This window comes from Diorhabda sublineata, chromosome 2 (assembly GCF_026230105.1).
Source record: "Diorhabda sublineata isolate icDioSubl1.1 chromosome 2, icDioSubl1.1, whole genome shotgun sequence".
NCBI lineage: Eukaryota > Metazoa > Arthropoda > Insecta > Coleoptera > Chrysomelidae > Diorhabda > Diorhabda sublineata.
Window position 1 is genome coordinate 15,798,510 of NC_079475.1, and position 19,379 is coordinate 15,817,888.

At 32.3% G+C, this 19,379-nt stretch overlaps 1 protein-coding gene across 1 annotated transcript; it reads left to right on the forward strand.

Moving 5' to 3' along the window:
* Positions 1 to 5,039: 5,039 nt before the first annotated feature.
* On the forward strand, positions 5,040 to 18,882 carry LOC130440821 (uncharacterized). The gene is made up of 7 exons (XM_056774176.1): positions 5,040 to 5,844; positions 8,417 to 8,567; positions 10,099 to 10,254; positions 12,950 to 13,227; positions 14,758 to 15,577; positions 16,576 to 16,761; positions 18,736 to 18,882. The coding sequence occupies exons 1-7, from the start codon at positions 5,701 to 5,703 to the stop codon at positions 18,834 to 18,836; spliced, it is 1,836 nt and encodes a 611-aa protein (XP_056630154.1). The 5' UTR covers positions 5,040 to 5,700; the 3' UTR covers positions 18,837 to 18,882.
* Positions 18,883 to 19,379: the final 497 nt, after the last annotated feature.

The following is a 19,379-nucleotide window of genomic DNA, read 5'->3' on the forward strand; positions in this document are numbered from 1 at the left end:
GCATGTTAATCAGTTTGGTAAACCCAGGGATATGGTTCTCCACAACGTAAAGTAGAATACATCCAGAGAGCTAGTCGCTACAAAGGTATTCTATCGATATATAGGGGACAATTGGTAATACTTCATTCGACTATGTATGGGAAGCAGCGAACGGAATTTAATTAGAGAAATGTATTTCAGATTTGATCCAGTTCATGCCGGAAAATAGAAAGGTATCCAATGAACTTTACTGTAACCTAAGGGTTCATGTAAAAAGAAGATGCCCTTAAGATGGAGTATCCTCTTTCATCATGTGAATAATGGTTGACAACTTGATAGTTGTGATAGTAATGATAGTAATGCTAGGGGTATACGATATAGGCTATTCCAATGATGCAAATATGGTCGAAACCTAAACGACCCTAAAATAATGAGAAATAAAACGCAGAAAGCTCTTTACCTCATTGAGGAATGGTGCATGACCATGCTAACCTCAATAATACTAAGACGGTGCTTTCTACAGAAAAAAGGAAATCTCTATGAGAGCTTCTACGACCTTAGAGTAGGCATAGTGGCAGTGGAGGCAGACACAGACAGATATCGTCCCTGGTAGACAGACCTCCATCACTCGCGCCCTTTCCATACACAAGAATGACGTACAGTGACCTCCAATACCGCTCCAAGAGATAACTCATACAATGGCTAGTAGTAAGCATGATGGTAGGGTTAAATTAAAATAAATTTGTTTTTAATTTTGTAACAGCAAACGGCAATGGCAACAGCAAACGGGAAGTTAATGAATTGGCGTTGATAGTTATTTATGTATGCAGTAATGAACTAAAATATTCAAAAGCCCTTGAAATGAAAATATATTTTGTTAAAAACTTTATCTTCCGGAGGGTACTAGTTGTGAAAGTTATAAGATATTATAGCGATTTTGTACCGACTTGCGAGAGGTAAATAGTCTTTAGTCATCAGTAAAATACCAACGTAGATGAAGCATAGATAAAGATAATGTAGGTGAAGATAAAATACCAGCTGTCTTGTTCTACAGATGCGCTAAAAACAAAGACATAAAAACTTTTATACTCTTTCCGGGCATTACACAGTGACCTTTGACTTGTTTTCTTTATCTAAAGTGTACGGAACGTGACGTGGCGGCTAGGGTTGCACAGCCAGTGTCAGAAAAAGTATTTGAAAAACGGAAAAGTATTATACGAATACGATAAAAGATTTGACGAATAAAGCAACAGCGCTCTTCAAAATTCATAAAGGATTTATCTTCAAAAGTAAGCGTTGTTGCAATAGTATTTAAATCTTTATTACTGCAGAGAACCTATTGTCTAGTTAGAAACTTCACATACTGCTTTGTTCGTTTCTCTTTCCAATTCATCCATCAAAATCTTCCATTGTTATTCTTCAACATCTTCTATTGTTTCACTTAATTTGTTTCGAATTTTTTTTTCTATCTTGCATCTTCATTTGGACCAAACAATATGATAATTGTTTCCTTTAAATTCGTAAAGTATTCCTTTGATAATTCGAATCCAGTTTTTTATATATTTCTTATGTTCTTTTCTTATTATACGTCTAATTTCTTTATTTGCTATACTATTTGCATTTACTCCTTCAACTAAAAACAAATATCCATTTTATAGTTCAATTTCTCCTTGATATTTTTGTAACCCCTAAAATATAACCAAAGCTTCCACGAGGCTCATTGGTATTCTACACCGATGGTTTACCAATTAGGGATAGTAATAGATTGTCAGAGAACCAAGTTCACTATTACAATGGCCTTATAACCAAAACTAGTATGAAGATGTATACATTCAACTTACTATGCCACATTACCAAACGAATTTTTACATTGCGGTACACACAATTAATCTGTTACAAACTGAAAGAAAAAATATATATTTATTCAATTTTGTTTATTAACCTCTATACAATAATCAAAATACTTGGTATCTCAACAAATAGTGTGGATTTAACTTACAAATAAACACAAAAATTATATATGTTGTTAAATAGTTCATCATTGGTGTTACAGATTTTCTGTGGTGATGAACGACTGGGAATAATGTTGTATATGCACCTACGACCTAATCCCTAACCTACAACAGCTTAACACAATTTATTCCAGCAAGTAATTTTGTTTTTATATTTTTAATTCATAAGCTTTAGACTTGCAACGAATAGTATATTCGGCCAGTATACCGAATACCGAATATTCGGCGAGGCCCCTGACCGAATAGCCGAATATTAAGCGAAAGTATTCGGCTGGATTTTAGCGCCAAAAACTTGTACAGACGTGATTGTTTCGCGCTTCTTTGTTTTGTTCTAATGCATTTTTGATCTGTTTGTAAGTGTGATAGTGTGAAATTTAACAAATAAACAATGCAATAATTACGAACGTACTTCGTTAATCGATTATGGCCTACTTCGAGGATGATGTAAATGACCCCAAAAGTGCCGTTTGTAAACTGTGCGAAATAAGAATTACTCGTGGTGGCGTTGGAAGAAAGGCGACAACATCGGGAATATTAAATCATTTAAAAAATAAACACAAAGAAGAATATCATAAGTTGGTACCCACGTTCCCTAAGGGACAAGAAACTACAAATCAAGATACGAATGTAAGTAATAATCCTTCAACGTCAAAAAAATAACTAACTCTTGAAAAATGTACAGAAATTAGTAAACTATGGGATATTAATGACCCCAAGGTAAAAAAGTACCATGTGTTAATTGCTGAAATGATCGCACTTGATAATGAGGTAGTAAATATAGTAGAAAGGGCTGGTTTTAGAAGACTGATTAATAGTGCTTTGCCGCAGTACAATATACCAAGTCGTCCTTACTTTTCAGACAATGTGATTCCAGAAATTTATCGTAAAGTGGTTGAGAAAATTAAAAGTTTACTTTCAGAGACAGATTATATTTCCATAACAACCGACATGTGGACGTACTTACCTAATCATAACAGTTTTTTAAGTTTTACTGAACATTTTATTGACCGCTAATTCAACCTCAAACATGTAGTATTGAGCATCAAGCATTTTGAGGGACAACACATAGCAACGAATACAGCTTACAAGAAATTGCAAATTTGTGGGACATCCGTGAAAAAATTCATATTGTTATTCATGATAATGGACGAAAAATAGTAAAAGCTGTTAGTGATGCAGAGTTGGCCTCAGTACGTTGTTTCATTCATACTATTCAATTGATTGTCAATGATTGTCTAAAGGTTCAGTTAGATGTGACTCAAATGATAGCTACAGGTAGAAAAATCGTAACTCATTTTAATCATTCTGGTATTGCACAAGAAAAACTGCATTCTGTTCAAAAAGATTTGGGTCTCCCTCAACATGAATTAGTCCAAGATGTTAGCACGCTAATGCAACAAAAACGAGCCATTTCTGTCTATCTGACGGACTGTCATATTGCCAATTTGACTGCTGCACAATGGGAGCTTTTGGAGCATCTTTTAAAATTATTACAACCATTTGAGGAGATAACAAAACTTATAAGTTCCGGTTACGCTTGCATTTCTGAAATTATTCCGTATGTTGCTACCTTAATGCGATATTACAATAAAATGAGCACGTCAAAAGAGCTAACACCCAAATTAAGCCAGGCAATACTCGTCATACAATAAGGGATACAAGAACGATTTGAGGACATTACAACGAGTAAAAATCATTTGGTTGCTACCTTTCTCGGTCCAAGATTTAAAATGAATGTTTTCACCAATCAACTGCAAAAAGAAAAAGTGAAGCAGTATGTATTAATCGATAGCATAAAAATGAGCTGTGAAGAAACAAGCGACGATAGCGCGAGTTCGTCCCCTACTTTGGCCAAGAGGATGAGAACTGAAGAGCAAAGTCTAAATCAGACTATTCACTCAACTTTTATGGATAGCTGATAGCAGAAAAAGGCACAGCTTCTGGAAACACATCAACAGAAAAAAATGCAGTTTCAGTAGAAATGGATCTTTTCTTAAATATTAGTAATATATCACGCCATGGCAACCCGTATACATGGTGGCAAGCAAGGAAATTTGATTTTCCGAGAATGCACCAAAATATTTGTCGGAGCCAGGAAGTAGTGTTTATTCAAAGCGCCTTTTCTCTGAAGTTGGGATGGTCTACGAGAAAAAAAAGAAGTAAACTATTTCCAAAAAATGCAGAAAAGTTAGTCTTTCTGCACCATAACCTTCCCCTTCTAAATTTGATTATGAAAATAATTCAAATACATAGAATCCTCCATTTTTCCAAGATTATGTACCTGTGATATGCACCAATGGCTACTTAAATAATTATAACAGAAATGAAAATATGAATATATACGCAATCAATCGATCTTAATTTTTCATTTTACCAATTATTTCTTTATGACAAAATTATTTAAGTCGGCCGAATAATATGTAGATATTCGGTCTTCGGCCGAATATAATAAAAGCATCCGAATAGGCCGAATACCGAATAGTAACCGAATATTCGTTGCAAATCTATAATAAGCTTGAATTTTATGCCTTCAGCAATAGATGGCGCTGTCCAAAAGTAAAATAAAACTAAAAAAAGCACTTCAACACAGATATGCGGAGAAATTTTTTCCTGTACTTGGTCACATGGCTCCTTGAAGCCCTATATAATGACATTTATTATGTCAAATAGTGCATCATTGGTGTTACAGGTTGTCTGTGTTTTTCCTGTACCTGTAACCTGAGAAACTCCGTTTATCAGCCAAATGCTGACGACAGGGAATAATTTTGCAACCGCCCCTACGACCTAATCCTTAATCTACTACAGCTTAACATCAAGTTATTTGAGCAAGTAATTTTGTTTTATTCTTATTTTCAATTCATATACTCGAATGTTATGCCTCCCGCCATAGTTGGCGCTATCCAAAAGTAAAATAAAACCAAAAAAGCACCTCAATATAGCTATACAGAGGAAATTATTTCCCGTTCCTGGTCTAAAACCATATCCAACATAAAAATTCCAACGATATCGTCGTTATTGTGTGCTAAATATGCCACTCTTTGAAACCCTTTTTTGGTATTCATCGTGAAAACGGAGTCGTTGAACTCAGAAGTCCAAGTTTATCACCTGGTAGAAAAATTATTTTGATCTTATCGCAAGATATGCAGGTGAATAACATTAATATACTTATCTTATCAAAACATAAAAAAAATAGATGTCCCTACACTAACGAGAGTTTTTTTCAATTCTCATTTCATTAACCTTGAATTTTACATTTATTTCGAACTGCTTACAAACTATTAAGTGAAACCGAGACAATGCTGCACGTTACCACCACCCGATTACTACGTCATAACTACCTGGTGCGCATTGTGATTGTTATTGGTACTACCTTTCAATGGTACCTGCTGAATGATATATTAAAATTTGGAATTTTGTACGACTTTAAATAAATAAATATTGTGCTAGACCTTGGACTGGCCATTCGTTGGTTAACTTGCACAAAACTAGTTTTGTTTTGTCAAAAAATGCCATAGTTAAATATGTGTATATATATACATTTTAATGTTAATTATATTTACTCACTGAAATGATAAGATAACAATACACGACGTTTATGATTCACTTTTATCCAGAAACTTAATTTGTGCTGCAGAAATAGAGTTTTTTATTAATATTACGACTGTAAAATGTGATAAAGTGTAAAAATTTAAGTGAAGTGTTAACCAAAATGTATTCCGACGACCAAAGAAGACCAAATCAAGAGCATCAACTTGTTATCGACCGTGTTGTATCTACGCAACCGGAACTTGGACCCACCATACCAGACGGGGGATATGGATGGTTAGTCTTCTCCTCTTCATTGTTTTTTCAGGTATGTTTGAGATTCAAAAACTTGTACTCAATTGTTATGAATATGAATATACGAGGTACTTTCTTAAATTAATTTAAATATTTTATAACATAACAATGATAAAATATTTAACGCCTTTGTTTATTAAATGAGAATTATTGATTACTAGCACAAAATCTGATTACGAAAATACTTAATATCAATATGAATTCACCAATATATCTTCAGTTCTATACAGGGTGATTCATTATTAATAGAATAAATTGTTACTATACTTTAGTAGTTTAGCCTGAAACCTTCTCTGTCGAATGCGATGTCTACCGTGCCTGTAGCCTGGTACCTCATTCCGCATGAGGTGTCTAGTCAAGTACAACATACCAGTGCTAGACCATCCACCCTATACGCCTGATCTTGTACCGAGCGACTTCTAACTCTTTTCTAATGTCAAATCTGCATTTAGAAGGCACCAGATTTGTGTCTGTTGAAGTTGTGAAAGAAAAAGCGGCGCGTATCCATAAGAACAGACATAAAAAGACTGCTTGTCGTGATTCGAATAATGAATGATTCGGAGGGAGCAATGTAAGGATAGAGGAGTGGTATATATTGAAGTTGATAATAAATACATATACATAATATCAAGATAAAATATTTTATTTCATCTCGTCCATAAAGTTCAATTAAAAAACAATTATGGCTACTATAATACGTAACGATATTTACCAAAATAATATAGTTCTCTTTTATATTAAGTCAATAAGTTTGATAATAATTAGTTTAGATTGTATAACTATTATTGATTAGTATTAGATTTAACTTTTCTTTCCACTTATTGCAAAGATGTGTAGCTTATTATGCGTTATAGAAAAAAATTATTTTGCCTAACAAAGTTTCGTAATGAGATGCAATATACAATGTCTCTATTTTATATGAAATTTTAATTGTTTTCCCTCTTGTATGCAGTGTGGACGAAAACTAGAGCCTTCCATTTTCTTTTTTCTTCCAAATGGAACACACTGTATTTTAAAGCACAAATAGAATTTTTGGTTTTGTAACTTTGATTTTGGTCAAGTATACCCAAACTAAAAGTTTACTAAACAGATTTATTTCATGATATTTATTGTTAACCATAATTAATATTGATCTATTACATTTTCTCAGAATTTCCTAGTACAATAGAACCTCGATAAGATAAAGACCAAGGGAAACGTTAAATAACTTTTTCTACGCCCATGTCTGTAAACGTCAAAAATCGCACTGCCAACATTCCTTGTAAATGACATACACGTAATGAGATTTCATAACATACACGTGCGTTTTGAAAAAAAAAACTTAAACTTCTTGGTTTAATTGAATTACAATCAAATTTTAATTTACGTAAGACTTTATTTGGTCTATTTACACAAATTTAGTCAATTAAAAAACGTAAAAACTTTTAGTATTAGAGAGGTATACTTAGGATCGAAAGAGTGATGCCCCTAAATCTAGACAGCACATTATGCAATTTCTTTAAAAATAGGACACGTTTTCTTAAGTAGCATGTAGGAATGAGCGTAGTACGTTACATGAGTTATAAACCCATTACGCACTCATGAAATTTATGCTTCATGCATAAAATTTTTCACTTCGTGCGTAAAGGGTTACTTACAACTCTTGTTAAGTAGTATACTATTAAGTTATAGAGATTTTTACTTACTTAGGATTTAAGTTAAAGTGTTTTTATTGGTTTACATCTTTACTTATAAAAGTTCGTCCATGAAATTTGATTGGAATTTATAGAGATAGACGAGTTTGGTTAAATGCAAATGAAACTTTTAAATGTAAAATAGGGATTTAGAGCTGCTACAACTGAAAGTAAATTAGGAACATCCCTTAAAATAAGGGTACTATGTAAGTACTGTCTGTTTCTCTAGAACATGAATATGTCAGTAGCGTTAAACATAGATGAATCGGAAATATTTGTTGAAATAGGTTCTATTGTTTTAATGGCTTTATTTCTACCCTAATATGACTATCCTAGGTTTTCCCCCTGACCGGAGTTGTACTACAGTGGTAGGGGAAAAACGTACTCCCAAAACGGGGCATAGATCGGAAAATAGAGCGTACTGAACCAAATGACTAAGCAAGCTTCTAACGCATGGTTCATGAAATATTTGAAGATTTATTAACATCCTTTTTCCACTTAGTCTTCAGAAATTCAAGCTCTATATAGTATCATAATGAAAGTACATACAAATCAACAGTACCAGATCCAGAACCTATAGACTTTCTCACAGTATTTTTACCCTTGAAAGTTTTACGTGAAATATTGATTGTTGTTAACATCTTCTTCAGTAACTTTGTGGTCCTTTTATTTTATTCTCCTAAGTATCGAAATGTCACGATATACGGAGATAAATTTGAGTGAAGCTTTAAGTTGACTTGATCAATGATGATTTAGTAACAAGGATATTTCCTACTGTTTAGTTACCCAAGGGGAACTCCAAATTCCTTATAAGTCAATTCACCAGCATTGTTGATCCTCTAGTTCTCATATCTAATTTTTTATTACTCTCTATACTATTTGTATAATTTATATACAATTAACAATTTTCAGGCTGTAATACCAAGTTTAACAGTCAGTCTTGGTATATTTCTGGCATTTTCGAGACTTCCGGGGTTATCAAAAAATGATTCGAGTCCAAAGTTATGGGATGACACCTTTATGTACACTCCAATATTATTTATATCCAGTTGGACAATTTTTGGTGAGTAAGAAACAATCTATAATTAATCAATTGGTATCTGTATCCGTATCAACAAAAGGAAATCGCCGAAATTTATTCAATTCATTCATTCAATATTTATTTAAAGCGATTATGAGGAACCCATCACTAAGAATTAATATAACAAGCGAAGATAATTTCAGTAAAATTAAATACAAAGATGAATTTGTTGTTATTTGTAAGTTAAATATAGACTCATAGAGCTAAAAAATCTTTGGTAGGTGAAGTTTACTGTCACGAGCGCTATCGAGTGGTATAAATCACCGAGAGAACAGTAAATCATTACATGCGAGTAGAGTACTATAGTTTATCCGCGACTACTAAATATTTTTGTTGGAAAATTTTGATAAATTATTATTTTATTCTAACAAATATTTAGTATTTATGGTATGGGTGGTATTAATTTATAGTCATCAATAATACCTTTTACCAGTTCAAAATTCATATTTTATATACTTTCATTGACTTTTTCGGTAATAAATTTGATGAGGTAACTTCAGCAGCTCCTCTAATTTCTTGTGGTGTAAAATAAAAGACATAAAATATTAAGACATAGATAAATTTAAATTACAAATTTATATTGTTTCAAAAACTACTTCGATTTATAAATTGTTTCAAAAGCATAGTACGTTTAGAAACAGATATACGACAAAATCACTTAACGTTTCTGATAGCTCAGTGTTAATGCTCCGTGCATTGACACTACAGGTCCCGGGTTCCAATCTGGCTTAGGAAAAAAATATTTAGTAGTGTTTTACGTGATAAAATTATAAAAAACGATTTTTTTAGCAAAGCAATATAATATACCTAAATCAAGAAAGAATTTGACAATAGTGATTCATTAATTACTACCGGGATTACTGGGTATTATTAAGGTCAAATAAGCAGATATATAATGGGTTCATTATACAACACTCGTGGATAAAGTATTTTGTGAACATATAGATAGTAATCATTCAAATGATCAAATTGTGAAGCCTTTATATATATTGTCCATTATCTATGAAGTATTTTAATAGAAATTACTACTTATGTAACCTAACCTAACAATTATTTCATTACAGTTCGACAATAAATTGTCGAAAATAAAATAAAACCCGTCCTCATCTTCTACACTCACATTCAATGCCAAAATAAATGAAAATGATTTGAAATCCGTACCCTATCCATTTAGCTTTGTTATCAAATTGTCCAATGGTCACCTGGTAATATTCATAATGACAAGACAATGTAATAAGTAACGAAGTTTTGATATTAATTAATTGGATATATATAGGTAGAAATTATACATAGTGCCGGCTCATTATAAATAATGTGCTCATTAATCATTTGCTCTATAATATATTCATGTATCTTATGTCTGTTGATTTCCATTCCTTTTGCAATTTACATGCAACAAGCTGAGCTTTGTCTAATGATATATTCTTGAATTGTATTGCACGTTGTATTGCTTCATGTCTAGCGGCCATTTATGTTACAAATCATGTTATTTAATTACAAACTTTGTTTTTAGATCCAACTTCTAGATATCTCATTTCAAACAGCACGTGGCCAAGGTTAGTTGCAACTGCAGGTACATGTTTGACATGTGCGGGTCTTTTGTTTTTGTGGATGGGTCTTGCGGAATATACTGGAATTATTTTATTTCCTCTAGCAGGAATTGTTTGTGGTAAATATCTATTTTATTATAAATATGTTTTTAATTTACGAAACTTATACAATATCTTTAGAAACTCATACTTATTTGAGAAATTATTTTTATAGCTATCAGATTTACCATTTAAAAGTTTTTTTTGTTTACTCAAGTAAATAGGGATATAAAGAATATACAAATTTAATTATTCAAATAGAAGTGGAATTTATATAAATTGAAACCAGTTATGTTAAATTTTGTTATCATAAAAAAATTCGCAAAGGTTTACCTTGGTTACATCTCTACTGCAATTGAAACAAAGGTTAGAAAACAGGAAAAAGTCGCTGGGGAAACCAATTCGAAGTACAATTCGGAAATTTTGACCATGGTGATCAGCGATCATAGCAGATAACAAGAATGACCTCCAAAGCCTTTTGGGCATAGCTGGAATGCAGAGTTATTGGAATCAATACCAATATAAAAAAAAGAAAATTCCTAGTAATCACCCTCAAATTAGATGAGTTCCAGAATGTAAAACTATAATACAATAGTGAAGAGAAGGAACGGGCAAAAAGTTTAACTATCTGGGAACTTGGTTATGTGAAGACTGGTTATCAGACGTAGAGATCAAATGCCGGATAGAAAAAGCAAGGAGCAAATCCATGAGATTCAGAAATGTGTTTACGAATTCTCAACCTCAGAATAAGATTCACAAAATGCTACGTATGCTCTGTGCTATTATACGGTATACAAGGCTGAACACTGAAAGTTATCACAATGAACAGATTTGAGGCAGTTGAGATGTGGATCTACCGAATAAGTTTGAGGGTTTCATGGATGGTAAGAAAAACCTGTAAGAAAGAAGAAAATTCTGTAAAGAGAACGTAGAAAAACAACATGTGGGAGAGGTAGAGGTAAAAAGAAGAAAAAGATTGGGCAAAAAGTGGCTCCACAATATTGAAAAATGGAGAGAGATAAGAACCACAGGAGAATTATTCCATACCACCAGACACAGGTAAAATGGCCAGAAATGATACAAACATCCATTAATGGATAGCAGAAAAAAAAAGAAGAACTTAGTTTCAGTAACGTTTGGTGAATTTTTCTGATGATACCTCTGTTTATCGCAGCTTTTGGCCGTTTTCGACGCTCATTTTTAGTCAAGCTGATACCGCCATCTTTGTACCCAGCTATCTAAAGTTTCAAACAAATATTTAATGACAACTCGATATTGAAGTTTCCCCATTATGAGTCAAACAGAAACTAAGCGTCCAAAATGGCTGAAATTTTAAAGATAATATCAATGCATGCGCAAATATATTTTTCGTGATATCTTCAGCATGACGTTGGAAACTTTCCTATTTTTCTTTATAAAAGTCATACATTTTTGGTAGAATATCATCTTTTGTTGCATTGTCAACTGATATTAGTTTCCGGTTAACTTTCTTTCGTTTTAGTGTATGATCTACCTTATTTCCTACTTGTACAACACGATAAGTGGTATAAGTCTCTAAAGCTTCAGTTGGTCCATTCTGGAGCCTTGTCGCTTCCAAATAATTAACACGGCAAGCAGTAAGACTATGTTTTCTCGTAAGTTTATGTTTTAAATTTAAATTTACTGGTTTTTGAATATTGTACGCTAATATTTGTCAAAATTGCCGTCTCGACACTGATTAGTACATTCACGAGCTATATGTGCACTGATTTTATGTGCACACGGACCAGTTTGAACGTTACTTAGACTGCAGTGGTTAGATTAGGGCTGTGACAGGACAGAATTTGCTCCGTTTTTTTTCAATATGTGAGAACTTTCACTGAGAGAATGCAAGCGCTGGAAATTGACAAATAAAAACACATTTGAAATTTTTCATTTACGTTTCGTTGTTGAATCATTAAATGAATTTGGTATTTACAGTTTTATATTCCATGGGATGTTTATTGTTAAATTATTAAATTTATTGTATTTGATATTTTGACCCTGGATCGAGAGGTACAAGTTCGATTCTTACCGGAAATATTGTCTAATATTTAATTAGAAATTATTTACAATATTTATGTGAATCAATCGATAATCGATATCTTATACCATTCACTGTTGTTTTTTATTTAACAGTGTTGTACAGTTTTTAGGGGAATAGTCTAGTCTAGTATATATATATATATATATATATATATATATATATATATATATATATATATATATATATATATATATATATATATATATATATATATATATATCGTCCCATAAAAGCCAAACGAACGTATTGAAAACTTGAACTTTATTATACATTATATAACAGCTAATCGAGTAAAGAAAAAATCCTTAGTGTGGACCAGTAATTGGAGACTTAAAATAGCAAAAAAAAACTTTTAATAAGCTTGTCAATTATATGAAATATTTATCGTTTTCCAAAAAGTGCCAGGCTTACGTTTTTCTGGCTCTTATTATTTTCAAAAAGATTCACTTTAGCTATTTAATACGTTATTTGGGAAGATAAAATGAATGAATACATTTAAAAATCTTTATTAAATTAAAAATGGCACAGTAATAATGTGAAAAAGTGTGGGAAAGTAGTTTTAATGTGGCGCCTACGTATTTTCATCAATATCTTCATCATCCGTCGAACCAACTTTAAAACTACGATAAAAATCGTGATAATGTGTAGGAATGATTCCCTGTCTACATGATCTATTTAATTGTAAATAATTATTGTATTGAAAATTTTAGGTATTGGTGCTTCTATACAAACAGCCCAGTGCGAAATTCTACTGGCCCAATACTTCAGAATGAAACATGCAATTTTGGCTAATATTTGTCAAGCCGTCGCAGCCTTGGGATTCGTTGTGGCACCTATCGCAATTGGACATAATGTTTTAAATACTAATTTACTTTATGTGATAATGTGGTATCAAGCAATCATATTACAAGGATTAATTTTCAATTTGGTGTTCAGAAAACCAGCTTATTTGAAGTCCAAACAAAGAGATGCCTACAAATATATAGCAGTAAGTAGTTCTACATGAGACTAGTTGACAAAACCTACAAAGTGTGAAGGGAGGTTTTGGTTTTGTAATGTAGTTTTTTTGGCATATAAATGAGTAATTCCTAAAAAATTTGGGATCTTTTGAGTAATTCCTTTTCTCAATAGATAACATTGCGCGGGCAGTTAACCCATTTCGTTTTAAAGCTGTAATTGTAGATCTGGTCCGTTGCGACGTCTCTTCGCTTACAATCTCAAGCAATACGTTTCTTTTCACAAACTTTTATAGTTACATTCCAAATTTATAAACTTAAATCCGTTATTTCTCAGAAGCCAAAGATAATAAAAAAACTATCAATAATTCCAGTTTTATTGTTTTTGCTAAAATTTATACACTAAACGTAGATAATAGATGTAGAAGATTTTAACCAGTGCCATCGATTTTGCATTTCTTTTTACGTGAACGTAGCTTTTCGAAGAAGCGTCGGAGTCATGTCAATTGGCAGAACTTTCTGCTTCGAGATACTTCAGTTTATCGCGTCTACTAATTTCTAAAACCATGATGTCTATAACAATTTCGTTTTTTACCTACTACCACAATTGTCCTTGTTTTTTCTGGCGTCAGCTGGAGTTTTTTGGTTCGCATCCATGTTAGCTGAACTAGAGCACTTTTACTTTTGGCTGTTATCAGTATATCCATTAACTGTAACATTCTCTAGTATTTCCAATCTTAGCACCCCATCATAATATAAATTCCAGAGCAGCGGTCCAAGAACTGGACTCTGTAGTATTTTCATTTTGGTCTTCTCTCCAATTAGGAAGTCTCTTGGAAATATCTTTTTATTATACGGATCAGGTAATTTGGTCTTTGATAAAGAACATCTAGAGTGACTGGTACGCATAGCTTTTGATTTACTTAAGTAACGGTTTTGATTCCTTCCACTTTATCCATTACTCATTTAAGGTTGTCGATTGTTGACTTTCTCTCTATAAATCCCAACTAATTACTTGACAGTCCGCCACTATTGTTAAAACTCCTCAGAATCCTTGCATTCAGTAGATTGTTCCAGTAGTTTTTCCACCTAATTGAATAGGTAAATTGGCTTAAAACTTGGTTTATTCTGCTGAGGTTTTCTAGGTTTTTCCAGTAGAATCAATCTCCAATATCTGTGGTAATATGCCGTGTCTTAGTAACTTATTCATCTCAGTCATTTTCTTTCTTCTTGTTTTGAAAAGAATTTCTCAGTTTCTTTGAACATTTCCTCGTTCGATAAGACCATAGATGGTCTTAGACAGAGCGACCTTGTTGCAATTTTGAAACCGTTGCCCAATATGTCACTTTCAACTTCTTCCATACCCTTTGTTTCGTTCTTCTGATGTATTTTGAAGAAGTAGACTTTTTTCTTTGTAGCACTTACTGGCATTTTGCTTTTCTTAACCAGCGCTCCTAGTGTGTTTATATATACGAGTCAACTGTTTTTTTTTAATGTGATATTCTTCTCGTATATCAATTAAATATTGTTAGATCCTTTTTTTTAATCTCATAAATTTTTAGCCAAATCCCGAGGACGAAGAAGATATTTTGTCAAAAAATGCAAAAGAACTCCAAATAAAAAGACAGAACAGCACAGGGAGCCGCACAACAGTAGAAAAACATAAATTGCCTACTCCGACTGAAGAGGCAGTAGAACCAAGTAGCAGTAACTCGAATGGAATACGAAAAAACTGGGAAACTTTTGAGGATAAAGAAGAAGATTCAGACTACAACAAATACAAAAAATTGAACCAAGATTGGGAAACTTTTGACGATCAAAATGAAATTAATATAGAAGCGAAACCAAAAAAAAACTGGGTTAATTTTGAAGATGAGCCAAAAAACAGTGAGAATCTTCAACTTGAATTATCACTCGCAGAAGAGAACAGAAATATACCTACTACAAGTATATCTGGAATACCTATGCCTCTTTTTTCCGATTTACCTGTTAACAATAACAATACTTATTCTTATGATGTTATTGAGGATTCGCAAGAGGTCACATCCGCGGTATTTATGCCAACAACTCTTCAAAAACCAAGATTATTATCAGATAAATTATCAGATAGGCTAGAAATACTAAAACAACCAACTTTTTACAAGTCTTTTTTGACTGTTTTGACAACAAAATTTTCAATATTTGTCTACTATAGTCTGTTTCCATTGTATATATACCAAGAATTGCCAAATACTCCTATGAAGGAACTTTCAACATTGATTGGTTTGTTATCACTGACAAGTTTATTCTTCACGTTTATATCACATTGGATAAACATAGATAAAAAGAGAAGACCGATATGTTTCTGGACGTTGTGCTGGATTGGAGCCTCAGGATACTTCAGTAAGTTTTTCATATGCGTTTAATTTCTTTTTAAACCGGCCATAAATTAGTACTTTCCGATTTATTTTTAGGTCAGAAAATCTCATTATGTCGGACCGAGCCAGAAAATTATTGTGATAGTCCGCTAAAAGCTTTTACCTGACTAATTTTCTGGCTTGGTCGAACAAAATGAGATTTTCTGGCTAGGTCGAACAAAATGAGATTTTCCGACCTAAAAATAAACCGGAATGAACTAATTTCTAGCCGGTTTTAAAAAAAATATTGTACGTAATACGTCCTGAAAATGGTGTTTTACTGGACTCGCAGGCTTGCAGGACTCGCTTTTCCGAAAGTGGTCTTTTGCTAGACGAGTGGGCAAATTGCAGAGCGAACCGCATGCGAGTTGTCATATTGTCAAGAATTTATCTATTTCGTTGTTTTAACATCGTTATGCAAAATAATGGACATTTCCGCTTTATGAATAGAATAATTTTTTATTAAAAAATGTAGATAAAGGAGATAGAAAAATGATAATTTTTTTATAATTAGAGCATCAGTTTTTTCAATTTATTGTGAGTAGAGTCAAAAAGAAATTCCATTAATTCGTAAGGTTTTTCATAACTGGGATATCATAATTAAACTAAGAAAATAGATCTGATATATTTTTTAATATTGAGGAAACTCCATAGAAAACTACAAAAGTATTAACTGTTGATCGTTGTTTAAAATTTCTGCATCAGTTTCATCATAAGCTTTTCTTTCTATCTTTCTTCTAAACGATTATAAAAAATCTCTTGAACAAACGCCAAGCAGTACTTCTGTTTGATATATTTCCATTATGAAAGACACTTTACTATATAAAAAAATTAGGATTTTTGAACAACTTTTGAGGCATAGATTCAAAATTAGTCTAACAGGTCTAACAATAAGTCTCAAAAAATCATAATAGGAATCGTGAATTTTTGATGTCTTATCTTACCTACCCTGGTCACATTGTATAATGTATTTTCCATTTCCAGTGATAGCGGACTCCAAATCGAAAGCAGTACTGATATTTGGAGCCGTTCAAGTACTTCTCAGTATATCAACGCTGCAGTATGTGGGAATGCCTATCTTGGGGCTAACAATAAGAGGGGAAACCAATAAAGAGTTTTGTTTAATTAGTGTGATGAGCGGAGTTTCGTTTATATTCTTTTTGGTATTTGGTGAGTATTGAAACTTTAAATGTTGAAAAATCATTTATAATTAATGAGAATCATCATGTGATTTCAACAGACGGACCAAAAACAAAACGTATCACTTATTTAAATACAATTATTTATTATCGCGAATACCAAAAGCCAAAGCTTAATCAGATTTGATATAACTTTTTGTAAATCCCCTTTAATGGCTTTAACGGACTTGTGGCGCATCCCCTGAAGAACGTTTTTGAATTCCGAAAAGAAAAAAAAGTCGAACCAGGTAACTACGACAGTGATGACTCTAGATTAGGTTTGGAAGAAAAGATCACCATTTGATTATTTAGAATGAACTCAACGTGAACCACACCACGGTAATCCAAGAAAACATTGAGGCTTTCGTAACTTTAGCAGTAATCTTAGGTTAGATTATCTTAATTGTAGTTTGTAATACTTATCATTTTTAAAAAATAGTACAACTACAACAACGGTTATAATAAAGATTTTACTATGAAGAATCATGAAAAACATGTGTTCTGTAAATTTATAATATTGCTGATTAAGTATGTCGACCGGCAACCGTCTTCTTCCGTTTTCTTAAGCTTACAACTTTTTAATTGGTCTATGAAATGCGATATATTTTTATAATCAAAAAGAAAGCCCGTTTCGTGTAATCCATAAAAGAATCCAGTTCAAAAAGCCGATCCGACAGCGAACGTATCCTATTATTGGTGAAAACAGAAATACTAATTTCTGGAACTGATGGTGATATTCATACTGAACACACTGTTTACACTACTTTTACACCAACACTAACAATTACACTGTCTGAGGCACATTAGACATACAATTAAACAGATATTAACAACGAGAACAAAATATCGATATTGAAGTGATGTTTATCGATTTCCAGTAATCGTTTGACTCAAACTCTAGGAAAAAGGCTCTGAAATACCAAGGAATATATAAGAATAAAATTGAGGTGGCTTATCGCAATGACTATAAAAAAGTCTAAGCAAGTGTACTGAAACTGAAAAGTTCTCAATTAATAAAGGAGTATACGAGAAACTCAAGGACCAGTGGGGATCAAATAAAAACAATCGCAGGGGACGTAGTCTCAATAACGAAAAAGATAATGGATTGTTTCTTTTTGTTCATTTCCCTTTCAAACTCCTGACAATATTCAAATCAAATCAAAATATTTTGCTGACTCATGGATTTTTTACCTCAATAGACAATTTTCAATATATCCAATCAATTCAACAAGCCCATCTCTTTCCTGTCAAAAGTCCGGGAAGAAAGGTTTTCAACAGTGTTGATAGGCTTCAAAGAAATAGTCTTGTCTGTGGTTCCAATTTCTTATTTGAAACAAAAATCTTCCTCTGAAGTTTTGAGCCAATGATTCTGAACATGTTTCTTTGAAATTCAAATAAGATTCCATATCCTAAACTTTTTGTAATGTCCATAAGATACTTCGTTTACTGTACAGACGTTTGATTTCCAAATCTAATCATTTCTTTCTTGGGAACTCACAAACTCTATCTGAAGGCATACTTTCGCTTACGTCAACTTTGATGATATCTGGAAAAACATTTAAGAAACCAAATATCAGCACTTACCAATCCGATTTTAATAGTCTTACGTAGCTGTACTTTTCCGTAGACCGTGGAGTCATCATAACTAAGTTGGAATTTTTGGAACCATTGGTAATATTCATACTGACCGCACTGTTTACACTACCACTACACCAAAACTCACAATTATACTGTCTGATTCTACTGAACGCACTGTTTACACTAACACTACACCAACACTCACAATTACACTGTCTGACGCGCGTTTCGATAAAGAAATTATCGTCTTCAGAGACTGAAGGTTTCACTTCTGTTTTTAAGCCGGTTAGATACAATAGTATTTTCCGTCATTATACTACACAAACTAAAAAATATCAAATCATTTACTTCTTTTTTATATATATAATAACTATCCTTTTTGTTTCAGATACTTATTTCAGGACTTGTTTTAAATTGATGGGACTGCTTCATTTTTTCACTGGAGCTGTTTGGTTCTCAAATTTTATGTATAAAAAATTCAAAGTGTAGATAGTTTTGTAAAAATAATTTTCAAATAAAAATATAATACGTATAATATTTATGATATTAGTATAAGTCCTAAAAGACATAATATATTATCAAAATATTTCACTAAACAAAAATCTAGAACTCTAAAAAACAAAAGAAGTAATATATCAAGTACCTTGTAATGATGATGTCGCTATTTACATAGGACAGAAATCTCAGTATCCAGAAAATAGACTAAAAGGACATCAATACGATTAGAAAAATAAAGCTGCATTAACGAACCACGAAATAGTATCAATTATCAAGTGCAATTATTTAATGTTAAATGTAAACTTGACATATAAAGTGTTAACTAGTTGGTAGATCTTTAGAAACTGTTTACACAATATTCAATATTAATTTCCATTTTATTGTGAACAGTAAACAAACAGCAATTACTACTGCAAGAAATAATAGTTGTGTTGGACTTTGTATTATAAATATAAAATGATCTGAAATTGGAAATCATTAGGTTGTCGTAAAGCAAAATGATATAAAATGGATCCAGCAATACACTTTTGAGAA